The sequence below is a fragment of the Pongo pygmaeus genome, chromosome 1 (genome assembly GCF_028885625.2).
Source record: "Pongo pygmaeus isolate AG05252 chromosome 1, NHGRI_mPonPyg2-v2.0_pri, whole genome shotgun sequence".
In the NCBI taxonomy this organism is placed as follows: domain Eukaryota; kingdom Metazoa; phylum Chordata; class Mammalia; order Primates; family Hominidae; genus Pongo; species Pongo pygmaeus.
The window spans coordinates 90,143,131-90,163,530 of NC_072373.2; the positions used below are offsets into that span (position 1 = coordinate 90,143,131).

The 20,400-nt window shown below is 42.0% G+C and overlaps 2 protein-coding genes across 2 annotated transcripts in view; both read left to right on the top strand.

Annotated features, from left to right (window-relative positions):
- KCNJ10 (potassium inwardly rectifying channel subfamily J member 10) overlaps positions 1-5,132 on the top strand; it is a 32,677-nt gene extending 27,545 nt beyond the window's left edge. The window contains exon 2 of the mRNA XM_054461593.2: positions 53-5,132. Coding sequence (XP_054317568.1) covers positions 53-1,192 — 1,140 coding nt within the window. The 3' untranslated portion in view covers positions 1,193-5,132. The remainder of the gene's footprint in view (positions 1-52) is intronic.
- Positions 5,133-8,375: 3,243 nt separating this feature from the next.
- PIGM (phosphatidylinositol glycan anchor biosynthesis class M) lies at positions 8,376-12,883 on the top strand. Its single transcript, XM_054461609.2, has one exon. The coding sequence runs from the start codon at positions 10,877-10,879 to the stop codon at positions 12,146-12,148; it is 1,272 nt and encodes a 423-aa protein (XP_054317584.1). The 5' UTR covers positions 8,376-10,876; the 3' UTR covers positions 12,149-12,883.
- Positions 12,884-20,400: the final 7,517 nt, after the last annotated feature.

A 20,400-nucleotide genomic window follows, 5' to 3' on the forward strand; every position in this document is an offset into this window, starting at 1 on the left:
AGTCAGCCGGATTTCTACGATAACCTCCATTATGCTGTCTTGCTCCCTCCAGATGACGTCAGTTGCCAAGGTGTATTACAGTCAGACCACTCAGACAGAAAGCCGGCCCCTAATGGGCCCAGGGATACGACGGCGGAGAGTCCTGACAAAAGATGGTCGCAGCAACGTGAGAATGGAGCACATTGCCGACAAGCGCTTCCTCTACCTCAAGGACCTGTGGACAACCTTCATTGACATGCAGTGGCGCTACAAGCTTCTGCTCTTCTCTGCGACCTTTGCAGGCACATGGTTCCTCTTTGGCGTGGTGTGGTATCTGGTGGCTGTGGCACATGGGGACCTACTGGAGCTGGACCCCCCGGCCAACCACACCCCCTGTGTGGTACAGGTGCACACACTCACTGGAGCCTTCCTCTTCTCCCTTGAATCCCAAACCACCATTGGCTATGGCTTCCGCTACATCAGTGAGGAATGTCCACTGGCCATTGTGCTTCTTATTGCCCAGCTGGTGCTCACCACCATCCTGGAAATCTTCATCACAGGTACCTTCCTGGCAAAGATTGCCCGGCCCAAGAAGCGGGCTGAGACCATTCGTTTCAGCCAGCATGCAGTTGTGGCCTCCCACAATGGGAAGCCCTGCCTCATGATCCGAGTTGCCAACATGCGCAAGAGCCTCCTCATTGGCTGCCAGGTGACAGGAAAACTGCTTCAGACCCACCAAACCAAGGAGGGGGAGAACATCCGTCTCAACCAGGTCAATGTGACTTTCCAAGTAGACACGGCCTCTGACAGCCCCTTCCTTATTTTACCCCTTACCTTCTATCACGTGGTAGATGAGACCAGTCCCTTGAAAGATCTCCCTCTTCGCAGTGGTGAGGGTGACTTTGAGCTGGTGCTGATCCTAAGTGGGACAGTGGAGTCCACCAGTGCCACCTGTCAGGTGCGCACTTCCTACCTGCCAGAGGAGATCCTTTGGGGCTACGAGTTCACACCTGCCATCTCACTGTCAGCCAGTGGTAAATACATAGCTGACTTCAGCCTTTTTGACCAAGTTGTGAAAGTGGCCTCTCCTAGTGGCCTCCGTGACAGCACTGTACGCTACGGAGACCCTGAAAAGCTCAAGTTGGAGGAGTCATTAAGGGAGCAAGCTGAGAAGGAGGGCAGTGCCCTTAGTGTGCGCATCAGCAATGTCTGATGACCTGTTCCCACTCCCCCATTCCTCTGGTCTCTTTTCCTCTCTTCCAATGCCCTGGTAAGGAATACTACCCGGGTTTACTGGAGCTCCCCCGAAGCACCCATCCTCCACTCCCTCTTCTTTAACCCAGTGACCTGTTGGTAGCTTAGGCCAACTGGAGTCCAGGTTCACCTCCCACTGTCCCCTTTCCACTCCCCCAGCTTCTGCCCCAATACACATACCTCCCTTAAGCCAGGATGGGGGAAAGAGAGGGATTAGGCTGAAGTGGCTTAGAAGGCCTCAGCCATGCTTGGATACTCACATTAGGAGGACCATGTGTTTGGAAGGATAGACTCCCCCCACCTCCCACCACCACCATGAAGTTTGGTGACTTGAGGCTGGAGCTCCCTCTGTTACCTTTCCATCTAGCAAGTTCCCAAAGGCAAGACTCTCTCTGATGGTCACGTTGTGGTCTGTGCTTTCAGAAATATAGGAATCTGATATCAACATATCCTAGGGTTTCTACCAATCTCTGTTGAAAGAAGCCAGGGTTTGCCACTGTGAAGCTGATTTCTGCTGGTGACTTCTGACCATAACCTAGAACCATGGTCACCACTATTTTCCCTCTGTAGTTTCTCAAGTGAACACTCTCAGGATACCCAGTTCCCTCATAGCCTCTGTTCTCAGAGAATTGGAGTTGGCCCAAGAAACATAAACATATAACCACCCCTATCTATCCTGGATTCTGAACTCTTCAATTTGGAGTGACTAACACAAGTTGTTATCTAAACCTTTAAACCTATCTTCCAGGCAGCCCAGAGAAGATCTGTTTCCCTGTGTCCTGTGAATGGAAGGACACAAGCCAATATGTTCCTTTGAAAAGAGTCCAGTACCCAGGCCCCATGGAAAGGTCTGAAAATAATATTCCAGATTGTACTGTACCTGGCTTCTCTTCTTCCTTTCCTGCCCAGCCTAGATCCTTCTTCCTTAACCCCAACTCTTTGGGAGAAGGGAGGGAAAATGCAAGGGCCTTCCTCTCTTAACACGGATGCTCAAGTAAAACTAGATTCACAGGGCACAGTCTCCCCAGAAAGTTAACCCAATCCGACCATGAGGGATGGGTAAATTCTCAGATTTCCAAACTGCTGTACAGAGCCTCTGAGAATTGGTGATGCTTTGTTAAGATTTGGGCAGAAGCAGAACTCTGTGGCTGGCAGCCATTATTCTCAGTTACACCTCCCAGTGCCCTTCTGAAAAGTGCCAGCAATTTCATTAGTCAATGCTGGAAGGAAAGGAAATTATACCCTCTGATCAAATAACCATGGCTTCCCTCAGCCATTCCTGAGACTTGGTATAAAATGAAGAAAATCAGTGTCATCTCTACTCTCCTCTGCCATGAGGCCATTTTCAGGCAAGTTAAAAAGCAGACTTTAAGAGATCAAACTCAGCCTATTCCTTGTTCCCTGGTGGGGTCTGTGGTAAGGGTCAGGGAAGGGCATATAGGCACCAGAGCTTTATCCAAAGCCCCAAATCCCTAGAGTGCTTTCTGGTCTCACTTTGGTACCAAGGAAGCCCCACACAGTGGTACTGCATAGTCCCACTATGAGTCAAGTGGTAGTTTATTTAAGGTGGTCTCAGCCAATTGTTACAAGCTACAGAATATATACATGCATCTATGTACAGAGCCTTGCAGAGAAACACAAAATTTTGAGGCTAGACCCATGATCACCACCAACTATAATCGCACAAGGTCTTGTTATATTGATCTCTCCTCGAATTCAACTAACTATATCTTGAAAACGAAGACCCTTCAGTGTCCATCTACTGTAAACCCCACCATTACCTTCTAGTTGGCATAAAAACAAGAACAACAAAACTTGAAAAATCTGAAACAGAGAACAGAAGGCCAAGAGCCAGCTTCTGTGTTCTCAACTTTATTCAACATTAGACTTACCTGATTTCTTTCAGTGTGTAGGGACAAGATGTACTGCTGTGTGTGTGTGTGTGTGTGTGTGTGTGTGTATCTGTACCTTCTTATCTATTGGCAAGTTAACCTCCATCTGGTTTATTTTGCCATGCTGTGCTTTCTTCCCATTCCCCTGCTGTTTATTCTAAGCCCCCAGACTCAAGCCTCTAGACTCTTGGATGAAAAAGTGAGAAGAAAACATTTTCTGACTTACCCTTTTGGAATCTCCTCCATTATTATCCCAGGCTTTGCTTTAAGTTGCACTTTAAATCACACTGTCCTATTAATGCAATCTGGCATCTTCTCCCACAAGCCCCTCACAGGGAATAACAAGCCCCTCACAGGGAACATCTACCCCCAACCTTAACTCTAAATGGTTCTTTAGACTATAGTCTGTCTCCTCTGACCTGAATCCTCTTTTAGGCAATAGGCCGAGCTTCAGAAGCAGCCAGGTCTGGTGAGAAATGGGCCCCCATACCAACCGTGGACTTGGAATATCAGCAGAGTAGTAGGCACAGGTGTAAAAAGGGGAGATTTCAGTAGGCACAGGTGTAAAAAGGGGAGATTTCAGAAGACGGGCAAAACAACTGATGGGGGAAGATACCTGGGGTATGAAGATGAGAAAGAAATGATGCTGAGGGACCTAGTGAAATCAATGAAACTCTTGAGTCTTGCTTCGGCTCGCAAACAAGAAGTGGGGAGGCTTGGGAAATTAGGATATGACACATATGAAAGGTTTATCTAAGAAGAAAGAAACAGAGATAATATATATATAGACAGATGTATATAGATGTATATATGCCCAAATATATTGAATGTACAGAAGGGAAATATTCAGAGACTTTAGCATTGGGGGCAGATATCTCGGCCTGGTTATGGGGTAGGACACCCAGATTTTCAGACTTACAATCAGTGGTCCTGGTTTCAACATGGAAGTGAGATAGCTGATGAAGGATTTCAAGTCTGGAAATGGGAAAGGGAGGGGTAGAAGTTCCTTTTCAGAAATAAAGAGGCACTCATGAAGGCTTTTGTTGAATCCTATGCTACTGATAGGACCAGGAAGAGAGGAACTCGGAGGACAATAGGGACAGGAAATCTTGGAAAATCTACCACTTACACTGTGTGCCCCCATCCCCAGCAGCGTCCTGCCACTGTAGCGCCTTTTTAAAATAAATAAAATAAAATAAAATAAAATAAAATAAAGCACCCTTTTGTTTCCCTTTCATGAAGTACACTGTATTTCCCTGTCTTCCACAGGGGTGGGAGCTGCTATTGCTCTAGGCCCTGAAATCAAACTCAGGAGCTGAACACCTTGGTGTATGGGAGGCACTAATGGGAAGCCTCAACCTTGGAATCCAAACGCCAGGACTAATAGCTGTTGGGCTCAAGATCTCCCAAGGTCGAGGTCCAGCCTTTTGTGTGGCTGCAAGCAGCCCAAAGAGAAAGCCATGGATTCCAGAAGAGTTCCAATCCTGGCATTCGGGCATGGAGGGTGATGCTTTGGTTTTGATGCTTCTGAATGAAAATGAGGAGTGGGGTTACCAGCAGCTCTAGGGGATGGTGAAGTTCCATGAGAAGCTTCCGAAATCTCTGCAATGTGCTTCACCCCATTATTCCCCCAACCCCTGTCAGCCTAATAAAATCATCCAGGAGTTTCCCTGTAAGGTCTGAGCAGGGAAAGGAAGCCAGTTATACTATTGCTACAAGTCCAGGACACTGTGCCCTCCCCACGGCTGCTGCCCTGGTCCTTTATTCTTGCTAGCTAACCTAGTTCACTTGTACAGTAACACACTACCTTTGCTGGAAAGTTAGCATGGGTCTCCAGGCTCAGTAATGGCCAACTCTACTGATGCAGAAGTATTTAGGGATGTTTTTTCCATTCATTGCACTAAAGACTAAACCAGGTCAAATTTATCTAGGAAAACAAGGTGTGTAAGATTTGTTTGTTTTTTGTCTGTTAAGAACAAGCTACTAAATAAAATGGATGACTCTTTGGTTGTCACTCTAGCTTCTTTTAGAAATCTAAACCACGACTGTCAAGGTCTGAACTCATAGGCCTACCCATGAGTGTGGAGGGTTGAATTCGGCTGTGCTGGAAGAACTTCTGACTGCATGGCCAGGCCCCTTCTGTTTAATTTTTCTCTCATGCTTTAGCAAGTTCCTTTTACATTCAGTTTTCATGGGACAATACTGAAAAAACATTAAGACCCAGGAGTATGAAAATTGGCTCAGCTTAATCCATAAAAGTCAAGTTGCTTTGGATCCTGGGCATTGTCCCTTTTGGCCAGTGATCACAAGCCCAATTTCCCTTCCAGGCTACCATGTAATCTTGTTGCCAGTTTTCCTTATATATCCTCAAGGTTCTTTGTAAGCTTATTCCTTTAATCACCAGGCATTTCTTCCCTCAAATCTCAAAGAAATGGATTTCTCTTCTACTTGTTTGTCTGTCAGTAGCCTGAGAAAGGTCTGGTTGTTAATATCCAGCCCTGAATTTTCTCTGATGAGAGGCAAAAGACCCTATGGTCACTGATTTTTGCTCTCCAGAAGTGGAAGGAGAGAGAGAGGAGGAGGGAGAAAACTGGGTCTCTTATCATGATCAATAAATACTTAAGTACAACATTTAGGAAATACTAGGAATGAATCCTAAGATATATGAGATATATAAGATATAGGACATGTATAGTTCCTAAAAGGCCTAAAAGGTTGAAGAAACCTACAAACTTGTAAGAAAACAGAAATAAAACAAGTAGCATATAACAAATATAATGAAAAGCAATAGCAGGTACCATGTACTAATGCCAGATATAACATTAGCAAAATGTTCCAAAAAGAGTGAGATCTCTGTGGGAAACATTTCACAGGGACAGAAACTAAGCGAGGGATGGTATCAATCTAACATGTTTGGTTAGAATACATTAAGATTTAAGAAAAATCAGCAAACGCTGAGTCCCTATTATGTGGAAGGTATCATTCAGCTAACAAAGAAATATAAGACATGATGCATGAATCAAGGGATGTACAATCATGGCACTTTCCACCTGCTATTCCTTCTGTGGAACTCTCCCCACTGCCTGCCAACTGCCAATTTTCTTTTTTTTTTTTTTGAGACGGAGTCTTGCTCTGTCACCCAGGCTGGAGTGCAGTGGCACGATCTCAGCTTACTGCAACCTCCGCCTCTCAGGTTCAAGTGACTCTCCTGCCTCAGCCTCCTGAGTAGCTGGGACTCCAGGCACACGCCAACACGCATGGCTAATTTTTGTAATTTTAGTAGAGACAGGGTTTCACCATATTGGTAAGGCTGGTCTCGAACCCTTGACCTCAGGTGATTCACCCACCTCGGCCTCCCAAAGTGCTGGGATTACAGGCGTGAGCCACTGTGCCTGGCCAACCTTCTTAACTCTTACACTATGCCCATCTGAGATCAAATAAATCCCCTTAAAAGCTAGAGCACTTACCACAACTGCATTTGTATATTATTTGTCAATTTATTCGACTAATGTCTGTGTAGCTTACTAGACTTCAAATGTCACGTGAATGGGATTCATGTCAAGTGTTTGGTCATGAGTACAGCCCAGCACCTCATATAGTGCCTGACATGTATGATGTTTGATAAATTAGTAGGAGGGAAAGAAAGAAAAGAGAGAGAGAAATGGCCTAAAGTATGCAGTGGAGCTTGTATATCTTGTTAAATAACTATAAAAGAGTTAGACAATGAGCATGACATAATTACTGTTAAAAAAGAGAACAGACAATAAACACCACTGTTTTGAGGAGGGAGAGACTATTTCACTTGTTAAGGTCTAGGAAGAGTTTACAGAGGAGTTGAGGGTTGGGTTCAACATTGAAAAACCAAATAGCATTTAAGTAAGTAAAGAGAAACAGGTGTCTTTGTAGGAAGTACAGCATGAAGAAAGTATCATGAGAAGAAAGCACAAGGCATATTTTGGGAAAAGTAAACCTAAAACAGAGGCTTTATAGGTGAATAGGATGGAAAGCTAAGGTAAAGCCAGAAAATAGGGGAACTCAATATCAGGCTAAAGCGTTCATTATTTTTTTCTTTAGGCAGTCAGGAACCACTGAAGATGTTTGATGGAGGAAAGAATCTAAGTAAAGTACTATTAATTAATATCAATCTGGTAGTAGAATTGAGACATAAGACTTTAAATCAGTTAAGAGATTTTTAAAGCTTGAGGGAAAGGCAATTATCACAGATCCTGGTATAGTATAGTATAGGTGTTCGCTACGTATTATTTGAGTTGTTGAAGGTCTGAACTAAGGTGCAGGATGCTGGGCATGGAAAGAATTAGAAATAGATTCCAAAGAAATGACAAAGCAAGACATATGAACAAAATCTAGTGAAAAAGAAAGTGATTAAAGTAGTCAAGGTTCTAGCAGGAAACAGATGGTATACTCAAAGGGCCAGTGGACGTGTTTTAATGAAGAAATTATTTGCAAAGGCATGGACAAGTTTAATAAATCAACAAGATATGGTGATGTACCCAGGCACTCGCAAAGTAAGACGCCTTTACCAGACTTAAGCCTGAAGGGACAGTTACTGGAACCACGAGACTTGTACCCAAAGGAGAGAGCTATAGCTTCAACAGGAGCCATGGCTTTAGGTGAGGAATTCCAGACACTGCCAAAGATCTGCTAGCGCCTCCCACTGGTCTATTCTAATGGGAAGACAGAGAACAAGGGAGATTGAGTGATGCTACTGATACAGCCTAACCTCTTGGAACAGAGAATAGGGCAAAAAAGATGAATAGTGGATATGGAAGGGTAATGAGAGTATATGCAGCATAGTGAACAAGGACAAGGTTCCTGCTAGGGAAACTAAAGTTGAGCGATCCATGTTTGTGCTTTCCTTAGTCATTGGCTCTAAAAGGATAGAAATCTAGGAGCAGATAGTGAAAGGGGGAATTAAGAAGGATTGTAACAGTCCAAGAGGTAAGGAACAGTGGAGCATTTGAAAAAAATGTAACTCTTTCAGAAAGAGGTAAGAAGATACAATCCCTAAACCCAATGCAAAAAGTTCAATATGGGGTCCTCGGACCCTGTGATGTATCTCTTCCATCCAGAAATAGTAACTAAAGTTGGACCTCTCTGTCCAATTTGTCTTACACACTCCAGTCTCTTCTTCGTTCCCACAACTACTATCTACATCTCACTCCTTTGACTTCAGTGACATGCTTAGTTTTTTATTTTTTATTTTTTTTTAATTATTATTTGTTTCCTTATCTGCCTAAATTTGGTGCCTCCCATTTGTCTACTAGGACAGCCATGTAGGGGCAGATTGACTGAAACCTTTCTGCTATACTACTGAAACCAATCCAGCCACAAGAACCCTTACTTAGTTAATCCTCAGACACCTACCTCCCATATTTTCTATCTTAGGGAACTAAGCCTCACTTATCTATTATTTGCAGAAGAAAAGAATAAATCAGAGGTAGAAAGAGTCACAGTGAGAGAGAACATCCAGAATATCCAGATGAGAGATCAATAAGAGAAAACACAGGAAAATTAGAATTTGTGATCAACATTTTACTGGCAAGTCAGCCACATAATGATTAAGATATTCTAGGTCACACAGACTGGGTTTTGAGTTCTAGCACTGCCACTAGTTAGCTATGTGACTTAGGAAAATTACTTAATCTCCATAAGCCTTGGTTTTCTTCATTTGTAAAGGTGGGAATATCTACCTTACATGCAAAGTACTTAGCATAATGCCTGGTACATTGCAAATGAGTCCTCAACAAATCCAGCTATTATAAATAATAGTAATCATCATAATCATCATCATCATTATATGAGTGGTGATGTGCTGCCACTATATGTATGGCTAATATACTGCAAAAAAAATGGTTAGAATTATCAATCTAAGGCATGTAATTATACCAAGGCGTATAAAAGGACATAGAGCTCTCACAATATGAATATGGAATATATAAGATTAACACAGTTCATCTCCAAAGGATAAATGTGAAGTGTAGGATGGATGAGCAGCAGGTAGTCCTGGGAGCTGCATGTTCAGACTGGATGAAGTCACCTCTTTTTCTTATTCTAGTCTAGAAGACTTCCCCTAGGAAGCAGGCTCATTCTATAAAATCCAATTAATCTGTATTTACTAAACATTTACCATGTGCCTAAGACTACAACAAATTACACATAATTGAAAAAAATTAAGGACAAGATATAATTTCTACCCCCAAGAACCCTACAATCTCTTGTGAGGGCTGTGAATACAATCTAAAATAAAGTATCAAATTCTACAATGCGGACTATGTAAGTGCACTAAGTAACCACGGAAAGGGAAGATCTAATGGGTTACAGTCCTTGGTAAGAAATTCACGGAAGTAGGGTTGGAGTGGGGTGGGGGGAGCAGGGGACCTTGACATACATAAAGGATATTTAAAAAAGAAAATAACTGGGAGTTGGGAGCAATCCAAAGATGCCACTCTAGAAATATTCTGGTAGGAGGAACCTCTAAAATCAATTCAACTTTACTGAATGGCTACTAGTACTGTGTTAGATGTTGAGGTAGAGAAAAGAACAAGATAATCTCTGATATCGAAGAATTCAAAGTGTCCTGATGGAAAACTAGGAGAGCAAAACAAACAAAAATAGTTATTACAAAGCAGTGTGACAAATGCTGTAACAAAGGAATGACCAGGGAGTTCTGGAGCACTGGGAGAACTTTTAGTAGCATGGCAGGGTCTTCTGTGTGAGTGATTTTCTGGAGCTTAGATCCCGTCCGCCCCAGTCCACCTATCCTCGGACAGGAGAGGGGACTGGCATCTAAGTCATTCATTCTGCGTGATGAGGAAGTGAGTGGGAGCTGGGAGCTAACACTTGCACTGATGCCTGAAGGGTTGGGTAGGTATTCGCCAGAGTGATTGGAGAGCGGATGGCAACTTTGACAGAAGAAATAGCAAACACAGAGATACTGAGGCATAAGGGGCTGACAAGTTAAGGAATTTTGTGACGCTTTCCTGTCTTCTTTCTCATCACCTTCACTTAGGGTTGCCGGATAAAATACAAGCTGCCCACTTAAATCTGAATCTCTGATTACCAACTAGTAATTTAAAAATATAAGTATGCCTCCAATATTGCATGGGACATACACACTCAGCTCCCTTCAACTCATCCTGTCCTGTCCGGGGGCCCAGAAATCCCCGGTGAATACCGGCGGGCTAGTGGAGTAAAGCATGAGAAGGCTTATCTTCCTTTCACTCCTACATTTTTCACTCTCGGATCTCCAGCCCAGGACTGAGGGATGTAGCGCACAGCCCGCAGCTCGCTACGCGTCGGAGGGTTTTCCTTTGAGGACTGGAAATGGGGCGCGGGAAGAGGGCGGGGGGCGGCGGGTTGTCACTTACAAAGAAATCTCACTCCACTCCATAAAATCCTCAAGCCAGTGCCGGATTTCCCGGCAAGCGAACACCTCCCATCCCAGGGACCGGAAATCCCGCCTCCGCCGGAAGAAGAAGCGGAAGCGAGACAGTCCATCCAGAGGAAGGCAAGTTTTTGGCTCGGGCGGCTGAGGAGCCCGCGCGGGGCTGGAGACAGGTAGCAGTACGGGGGCGGGGCTTCATGCCGGAAGTGATAGTGCGCAGCAGTTTCGGTTGGCAGCCTGGCGGGGGGGAGATGCGGCGGCCACCTGCTGCGAGGAACCGAAGGGAAGGTTAGAGGTACGAAGGCAGTTTGGAGGTGGGGCTAAGCAGCTGTCGCACAGTCCGATCATGCGCTCGACCAAGCACTGGGGCGAATGGCTCCTGAACTTGAAGGTGGCTCCAGCTGGCGTCTTTGGTGTGGCCTTTCTAGCCAGAGTCGCCCTGGTTTTCTATGGCGTCTTCCAGGACCGGACCCTGCACGTGAGGTATACGGACATCGACTACCAGGTCTTCACCGACGCCGCACGCTTCGTCACGGAGGGGCGCTCGCCTTACCTGAGAGCCACGTACCGTTACACCCCGCTGCTGGGTTGGCTCCTCACTCCCAACATCTACCTCAGCGAGCTCTTTGGAAAGTTTCTTTTCATCAGCTGCGACCTCCTCACCGCTTTCCTCTTATACCGCCTGCTGCTGCTGAAGGGGCTGGGGCACCGCCAGGCTTGTGGCTACTGTGTCTTTTGGCTTCTTAACCCCCTGCCTATGGCAGTATCCAGCCGCGGTAATGCGGACTCGATTGTCTCCTCCCTGGTCCTGATGGTCCTCTACTTGATAAAGAAAAGACTTGTCGCGTGTGCAGCTGTATTCTATGGTTTCGCGGTGCATATGAAGATATATCCGGTGACTTATATCCTTCCCATAACCCTCCACCTGCTTCCAGATCGCGACAATGACAAAAGCCTCCGTCAATTCCGGTATACTTTCCAGGCTCGTTTGTACGAGCTCCTGAAGAGGCTGTGTAATCGGGCTGTACTGCTGTTTGTAGCAATTGCTGGACTCACGTTTTTTGCCCTGAGCTTTGGTTTTTACTATGAGTACGGCTGGGAATTTTTGGAACACACCTACTTTTATCACCTGACTAGGCGGGATATCCGTCACAACTTTTCTCCGTACTTCTACATGCTGTATTTGACTGCAGAGAGCAAGTGGAGTTTTTCCCTGGGAATTGCTGCATTCCTGCCACAGCTCATCTTGCTTTCAGCTGTGTCTTTCGCCTATTACAGAGACCTCGTTTTTTGTTGTTTTCTTCATACGTCCATTTTTGTGACTTTTAACAAAGTCTGCACCTCCCAGTACTTTCTTTGGTACCTTTGCTTACTGCCTCTTGTGATGCCACTAGTAAGAATGCCTTGGAAAAGAACTGTAGTTCTCCTAATGTTATGGTTTATAGGGCAGGCCATATGGCTGGCTCCTGCTTATGTTCTTGAGTTTCAAGGAAAGAACACCTTTCTGTTTATTTGGTTAGCTGGTTTGTTCTTTCTTCTTATCAACTGTTCCATCCTGATTCAAATTATTTCCCATTACAAAGAAGAACCCCTGACAGAGAGAATCAAATATGACTAGTGTATGTTCCACACCCTCTGCTACTGTGTTACATTCTGATTGTCTTGTATGGACCAGAAGAGAGCTTTGGGACATTTTTTCTGAACGTTCTAAGCATTCTAGTGAAAGTTCCCATGTTCCAACGGAAGTTAAAAGCAATGTTTGCCTTATATATAAAAGGGACACAATAATTGAATTCCACCTTCTAGGAAATCCTAGGACTCGTTTATTTGGGACATGGTGGGAATAAAGGTCACATATTGGAAAATGGAAAAGCTGATGAAACTATCAGATACTAAAAGATTCTTAAAATAGAGGAATATAGTTAGAGACATCAGGTTTAAGCCAGTATTTGTTCCTGTTTTACAATGCTTCTGTCTTAAGCTGTGTCTTAACTTTTAACCCCCATCTTTTCTTTCTAAAGCTTTCCTGACAGCTGTGAAAATCCAAAAAATATTCTTAGACTGGGTATGGTGGCCCTTGCCTGTAATCCCAGCACTTTGGGAGGCTGAGGTGGGAGGGTCGCTTGAGTCCAGGAGTTCTAGACCCACGTGGGGCAAGGTAGTGAGACCTAGTCTTCAAAAAAAAAAAAAAAAAAAAAATTAGCCGGGCGTTGTGGTGCACCCCTGTAGTCATAGCTGCACGGGAGGCTGAGGTGGGAGAATTGCTTGAGCCCAGAGCAAGACCCTGTCTCAAAAAAAAAAAAAAAAAAAAAAAAGGAAAGGACAACTTTTTAGATATAAAAGTATTAAATAATACTAAGATGCTTAGTATTATTTTAGAGAGTTTTAAACTTCTATATTAAATGTGGGGGCTTACAAGATAATCCAAAGACTTTGGGAGGCCAAGGCGGGCAGATCACGAGGTCAGGAGATTGAGACCATCCTGGCTAACACGGTGAAACCCGTCTCTACTAAAAATACAAAAAATTAGCCGGGCGTGGTGGCGGGCGCCTGTAGTCCCAGCTACTCCTAGGGAGGCTGAGGCAGGAAAATGGCGTGAACCCAGGAGGTGGAGCCTGTAGTGAGCCGAGATCGCGCCACTGCGCTCCAGCCTGGGCGACAGAGCGAGACTCCATATCAAAAAAAAAAAAAAAAAAAAAAAAAGATAATCCAAAGAATTTAAATTGTAATCATGTTTCATGTATTTTATTACGTAGTTTTATAGCACTTAGTCCCAGTGGTATTAGACTGCTATTTGGTTTCATACAAAAAGGATTAAATTTAAATTCATTCATGTTTAGACTTGAGTTATTACATTTTTAAAACTATCATCTTGCCTTTAATGTTTGAGGTCCTACACAAACTATTAGGACATTTCAGTATCCTCTTACCCCTTTGTTTTTAAGTTTTTGATTGCTAAAGCAAGACTTTTTTCTTCTAGAATTTAAGTCAACCAAGTGTTATCTGTGTTGTAAAAATGGATTATAGTAGATTTTAGGTGATAAAACAACTTGTTAGTAAGACATTTCCTAGCTTAAAAAAAAAAATCAAAAATTCCATGATAGAAATGCAGACCTGTGAGGGAAACTCCTGAAAAGCATAAGAAGCATCACAAAGAGCCATGGGTTTTCTAGACCAGGAAATTTAGAGGGAGATTGTGGAAATGAGGCGTAGGTGGGCAGATCGTTTCCCTTATCACTATAATATTTCTGGGGGAAAAATACTTTCTGAGTTGTTTAAAGAAGCATCCTTACTTTTTTTTTTTAATTAAACAGCCTGTCTAGGCTTGGGATTCCCTAACACTACAGTAGCAGTATATGAATATGATTCTGTGATTGTGTTTTTTAAAAGATAAGTAATTTGATAAACTGTTCTTTTGCATCAAAAAACACTCACAAAAAGACAAAAAGATTTCCATAGTAGTATATTTCATGTCAGTTCAGGCCTAAAAGCCTTTGCAAATGAGATGTCTATAGGCTGGTCACAATTAACAATGTTATTATTGGCAGCACTTCTTGGATGGATACCTTTTGGGAACTTTCATTAGAAAGAGGGAAAGAATGGGGTGGTTTTGTATGGGCTCCTGTTTGGGGTAAAAATAGAGTCAGTTGCTGAGGACAATGACCTTCCTTATAACATTTAGTTTCATACCCATATTAGGTCTTGTCTTGAGGACTCTTTATATGTGCTTGTTTACTAGTGGCCTTCCAGCCATAGCATTCTTACCTTTTTTTTTCCTATTCTAAGAATTTTAAAAAAAATTATACAGCCAGCAAGGGAGGAGGCAGGAAACAGAAATCAAATTTCATCATTCCAATATAATTGTCCCTTTTTTTGTATTTCTGACTTGGTTTTATAATTATATTTACTTACTAATTATTATTTTTTAACATTCTTTAGTGTGGCTTACTCTTCATACTTAGAATTGAAATTGTTGGACATCACATGTATGTTCACATTATAAATACATCATTCTTCCACTGTTAGACCTTTAGATTGCTTCCAGTTTTTAATATTCTAAATAAGACTTTCAACATTTTCTGTGTTTTAGCTCATTCTCTTAGGACATTCTTAGAAGTTAGAAACATTTCTGCTGGGATCATTGGAGGGAACTTCAAACTTTAGAACCTTTCCTGCAAGAAATTCTTTACCAAAGAAAGGCAGGTGTTTCTTAAAGGGATGCAAAAGATATTTTGCAGTTTGTATGTTGTAAAACATTTAGTAAGTTAACTAAAAAAATGAGTTAATTTGGTTTCTTGGGGGATTTTAATTTTTTAATTTGTTTTCTGGTTATGTAAAAAAATTTTTTTTTTTTTGCTTCTTATCACAATCCTTTTGTTTCCTTTTTAGTCCTTTAATAACACCTTCAAATTTTATAAGACTTTGGCTTATTTCCTACATACTTCTTTTTTTCTTATACCACCCCTTAAGATTGATTTGTTCATTTACAGATAAGCATTAATCATTAGATAAAGAGGGATGGTTCTCAAGATTGTGTGTGTTCTGAACAGAGGGAACTACATGACATTTTCTTCTGTAATTGCCTTTGTAACGTCTTTAGAATGTGGTTCCTAAATATTCCTAGATAAATTCTCTTGATAGGCCCATTGGAAAGGCTAATACTCCCACCCACTGCTTTGTTCCTTCCTGGCAAAAGAATTCTTAAAACCACTGATTTTAGTTACTGACTTCTCACCATCTGGACTCTTACAAGATGTTTCAGAAGTTGTGTAGAACTTGTCTTTCAGTTAGTTGACTTGTGGCTGAATTTATTGTTACTTCTCTAATATCAGTTGTTTTCTGCATACCACCCTCTCCCCTAACCATCTGTACTGTGAATAGAAAAGGAAAAAGGTGGAAAATTATACCTAGGATTGTCCCTAAATGCAACCTCTTGGTTCCCCCCTCCCCTCCTGTTTTATTGTCAACTATTTTAAGGGCTGGGTGTGGTGGTTCATGCCTATAATCCCAATGCTTTGGGAAGCTGAGGCAGAAGGATCACTTGAGGACAGGAGTTTGAGACTTAAGGGCTGGGTATGGTGGTTCATGCCTATAATCCCAATGCTTTGGGAAGCTGAGGCAGAAGGATCACTTGAGGACAGGAGTTTGAGACCAGCCTGGACAACATAGTGAGACCCCCATCTGTACAAAAAAAAAGTGCTACTTGGGAAGCTGAGGTGGGAGGACCACTTGAGCCCAGGAATTCGAGGAGGTTATAGTGAGCTATGATTGTGCCACTGCACTCCAGCCTGGGTGACAGAGCAACACCTTGCCTCTAAAACAAAAAACTCCAACTATTTTATTTTTTTATTTTTCTGAGACAAGATGTTGCTTTGTCACCCAGGCTGGAGTGCAGTAGTATAAACATGGCTCACTGCCGCCAAACTCCCAGGCTCAAGTGATCCTTCCTCCTCAGCCTCTCAAGTAGCTGGGACCACAGGTGTTTGCCACCATGCCTGGCTAATCTTTTTACATTTTGTAGAGACGAGGTCTTGCTATGTTGCAAGAGGGAGATCGCTTAAGTCATCTTCCCTCATTGGCTTCCCAAAGTGTTGGGATTCCAGGCGTGAGCCACTGCACCCAGCCTGACCTAACTATTTTAAACACTACTCATATTGCCATCATCTAAAGTCAACAACAATTTTCCGTATTTGCTTTATGTGTATGTATAATTATATATCTATATAATTTCTTGAACCATGTGAAGTTGCAAACATCATTGAACTTCACCACTAAATATATCAGCATGCATCTCCTAAAAATAAGGTATTTTCTTACAAAACCATAATTCTGTTATCTATTATGATTTAACATTCTGTCATTTTCACATTTCTTCAGGTATTTTTTGTTACATCTTAAAGAACAAACATTCTTGGATCTCAAAGATTCTGAGGAAGGAAAGAACATGATGGATAATCCATAATTAAGAAGTTTGAATCTTTTCCTAGTCTTAAAAACAAAGTGAGAACTAAAGGGGTTTACCTTCCATCAAAGTTGAACAAATTAATTCTTTTGTGTGTCATAGTTTCTGTCTCTCTCCCTAAAAACATGGGGGTGGTAATCTCTTTGTTTTATCTGGTAGGTTTTCCAGATAAAAGATTATACATGTTTGGAATCTTAATATCCAACCTCCAACTCCAAGCCCTGCCCCAACAACAACAGCTAATTATTTTACATCTTGATGATGGTAAATTTTTCATGATTAACCAGTTTTGGGCACCTATTCTGCCATATATGGTTTTATTTAATTTTCACAGCAACACTTCAAAGTTGATATTCATATTCTAAATTTATAGATGAACAAAGAGGCTCAAAGATTAAATAACTTTCTAATAAGTGATTTTTACCCATGCTTTTTCCATTATATTATGTTTTGGATTTTTCCAGAGTACCCAAACCCAGCAGATGCATACTGCTCCAAAATAAATGGAACTCAACACTGGCTCTGTCAAGTGTCTTGCCAATCAATTTGTCTTTCTAATCTTTTGAGGGGCAGTTCTCTCAGTTGTACCAAGTCACTGTCATCCCCAAACTTTTCTCTTCAACGATTCCAGGCCTTTAACAACTCCCTTCCACCTCCAAACCCTCTCTCACCAAATTGTGTAATTTCTTTGTTTACTGCTGGCTTCATCATGCACTTTTCCTTCATAGCCTATTTTAAGAAGTTGATTTGCTGAACACTTTTTAGCCAAGCTATTTGTAAATCAAGCTACAGAAAGTATGTGGCCATAATTTCCAAAAGGCAAATGATCATTGTTCAATTTCTCTTGCTCTGCAGTGTGCATTCATGCAGTTAAAAATTGTCCTGCACTGATAGTACGGCATCAGAGTATAGACTCAGATCACTTAGGTTCAAATCCCAGTGCATGATCCTGAGCAAGATTATCATATCTAGATACATTAGTTTTAATGTGTGAAATGGGAATGATAGCACAATCTTCATAGAATTGTTGGTAAGGATTAAGTGAGTTGGTATGCTCAAAGTGTGCATGCTGGCATAGAACAAGTCACTGTTTACAAGCCTTTAAAGAAGGAGCTGTTCTGGCACTGTAAACTTGAACCTTTTTTCCCCAAATCTAATGGATATAAGGCAAGGAAATTATATTTATATAAAATAAATGTTTGACTACCTTTGGTCATAAACTTTATTCTCATCTTGACCTGTTCCTTTGAAAAGATAATAAATACTGATATGTGAAAAATGTATGGACAGATTATTCAGATGTCTGGTTGAGGCTTTACAGTTTTGTATATTTCTGTCAGACATTAAGCTGACTCTAAGCAGTGGAGGTTTGGTTTATGCCCCTAAATTACACAGCACTTCTTTTCTCCATTGTATCAAGGGGTCATTCAGGGGTTGCTGTTCTGGAGATGGAAGCACATGTCTCCTGCCTGGGTCAGAAGCGTCACAATAGCACAAGCATTTATTCAGCACTGGCCTAGGCGAACCATTCATTTAGTCAAAACAAGCATTTATATTCATTATCCTGAACAAAAACCAGACTAAATGAGAACATTTCTAGCTGCTCAGGCACTCTGCTAATTGCTATGTCTGCTAGATAAAGTGAAATGACACTTATAGTGACTATTTAAAAATAATTTGGAGCATGAATATTTGAAGCTCAGTTCATTTTACAAAGGAAATGTATAACCTTTGCTCTTCATTTTTTTTGGCAATTATTTATAGATCCAGGCCCTGTGTCAAGTTCTGTGATAGATGAATAGACAGTTTATGTTCTTGGAGAGTTAACAGTAAAAACAGAAACCCCACTGATAAAGTGTTCTATAACACCCCGTTAAGTTCCACAATGATGTGATTTATGAAATGGAGGGGCAGTAGGGCAAGGTAGAGGATATTTTTATTTGTATGTTACAGATAAGAAAACTGAACTCAGAAACAAGTGACTTTCCAAGGCCAAATAGCTAGTTAATGGCAGGATTGGGGTGGGACCCCGGATCTTCTGATTCTAATCTTTTTTTTTGCAAGTCGTTTTTAATGCTATACAATGACAGGTGATTACAGTGGAAAACTTCACTTATTTAGCAAATGTCATTCACTTAGCAAACTACTTAGCAAAATGCCATGAGTATCTTCTGTGTGCCAGTCATTGTTCTAGGCATCGTAGATGCAGTCAGTGAGAGAGGGAGGCAAAGACCCTATCTTTATGGATCTTACATTTTCATGGGGAGGCAAAGAATAAGCAAGTACAGGATTGTGATGATGATATATCATAAATAAAAATAAGACAAGCTAAGGAAGTAGAGAGTGATGGCGGTGCGGAGAGTGGAGTAGGTGCTTCTTTAGATGAACTGGTTAGGAAGGTATTGTGATGAGAGGGCACTTGAACAAAGACCTGGGAAGTGAAGGCGTGACCTTCATGCAACCATGGTGCGGGGAGGTAAGGGAAGAGCATTTCACTCAGCATCCTTCCCTGCTGAGTGAAAGCAGTGCAGAGGTCCTGAGTTAGGAATGAGCTTGGCAGGTTTAAAGAACAGTAAGGCAAGTATTACTAATAGGAGTGAGCAAGGAGCAACCAGAATCTAATTCACATTATCCAGCAGAACGACATGAATGCTAGTTGAAAAATACAATTAACATTAGCATTTTTACTGGCTTATAATGCAATAACTTTGAGTCCAACCTATTTTTTTTCTCTGACTTCTGAGCATATGCTAATATGTAAGGAAGATGAAACATATATGTAAACAACTTATATTTTAGTAATGATACAAAATATTTTCACAAATTTTGTGATGTGGGAATTTAAAAAAATTCCATTTTCACAGATGAGGCCCCTAAAGCTCAGAGTATATGCACTTTGCCCAAGGTCAGAGCTAGTATGTGAGACAGGACTAGACCCTAGATCTTCTGGAGCTAAATGTACTACTCATTTCTCTGTACTACCCTTATCATTTAGCTATAGTGAACAGAAGATGAACCACTGGATTCTAGAAAGCAGGGAGTTCAGGAAAAATGTTGTCCAACCGATGATTCATTCATCTAGTAAATACTTAGGAGCCTACTTTGTGCCAGGCACTCAGCTAGCCTGGGGGTATAAGGATGGTTAAGACTAGAGTCCTGCCTTTAAGGAATTCATAGTGCCTGATGGAGGAGACTGGTGGAAAGAGGATTATAACTCATTTATAAATCAATGGCTAGAGTAAAATACACCTAAAGTAGTTCTAATATATTAATTGGACAAAACTAGTGCAGAACCTGATATATACTAGGTACTGAGATGTTTGTTATCTTACCTGTTTTTCTTTAACATTGTTAAGTACTGGGGGATTTCTTTGAAACTTTCCTGCTTAAAATCAGTCAGTGATTGGCAGGCTCCTTTGCACAGTGTGAATGGCGGGGGCTGTGAAAAAGAAGAGAAAACAGTTTCTCAGTGCCTGTCATTTCTAAATGCCATCAGTATCCACCTAATTTTCTAAGCTAGAATCTTATAATCACCTCCTATTCCTTCTTCTCCTTCACTTGTTACCCGCCCCACATCTAATCAGTCACTAAATTCTGTCAGTTCTACCTTTTAATGACCCTGGAGCCTGCTGGCATCTTGCCATTGTCATTTCCAGTACTACAGTTCAGGCCCTCATTATCTCCCATCTGGAATCGATAGCTCCTGACTGGTCTTGTTGCTTTTCGTCTCTCTCGCCCTTCATTCCACCTCTCATTTATCCTCCCCAGTGCTGCCAGAGTGTGCTTTCCAAAGCAGATCTGATTGTGCCACCATTCTGAAAAAAAGCATCCTGGGGGACTATGTGACCTGCAGAAAGACATCCAAATTCCTTAGCATCCTCCATCTTGCACCAATTTCCCCTACTCAG

Coding starts and splice junctions, on each gene's coding strand:
- PIGM (XM_054461609.2), top strand. CDS start 10,877: ATGCGCTCGACCAAGCACTGGGGCGAATGGCTCCTGAACTTGAAGGTG.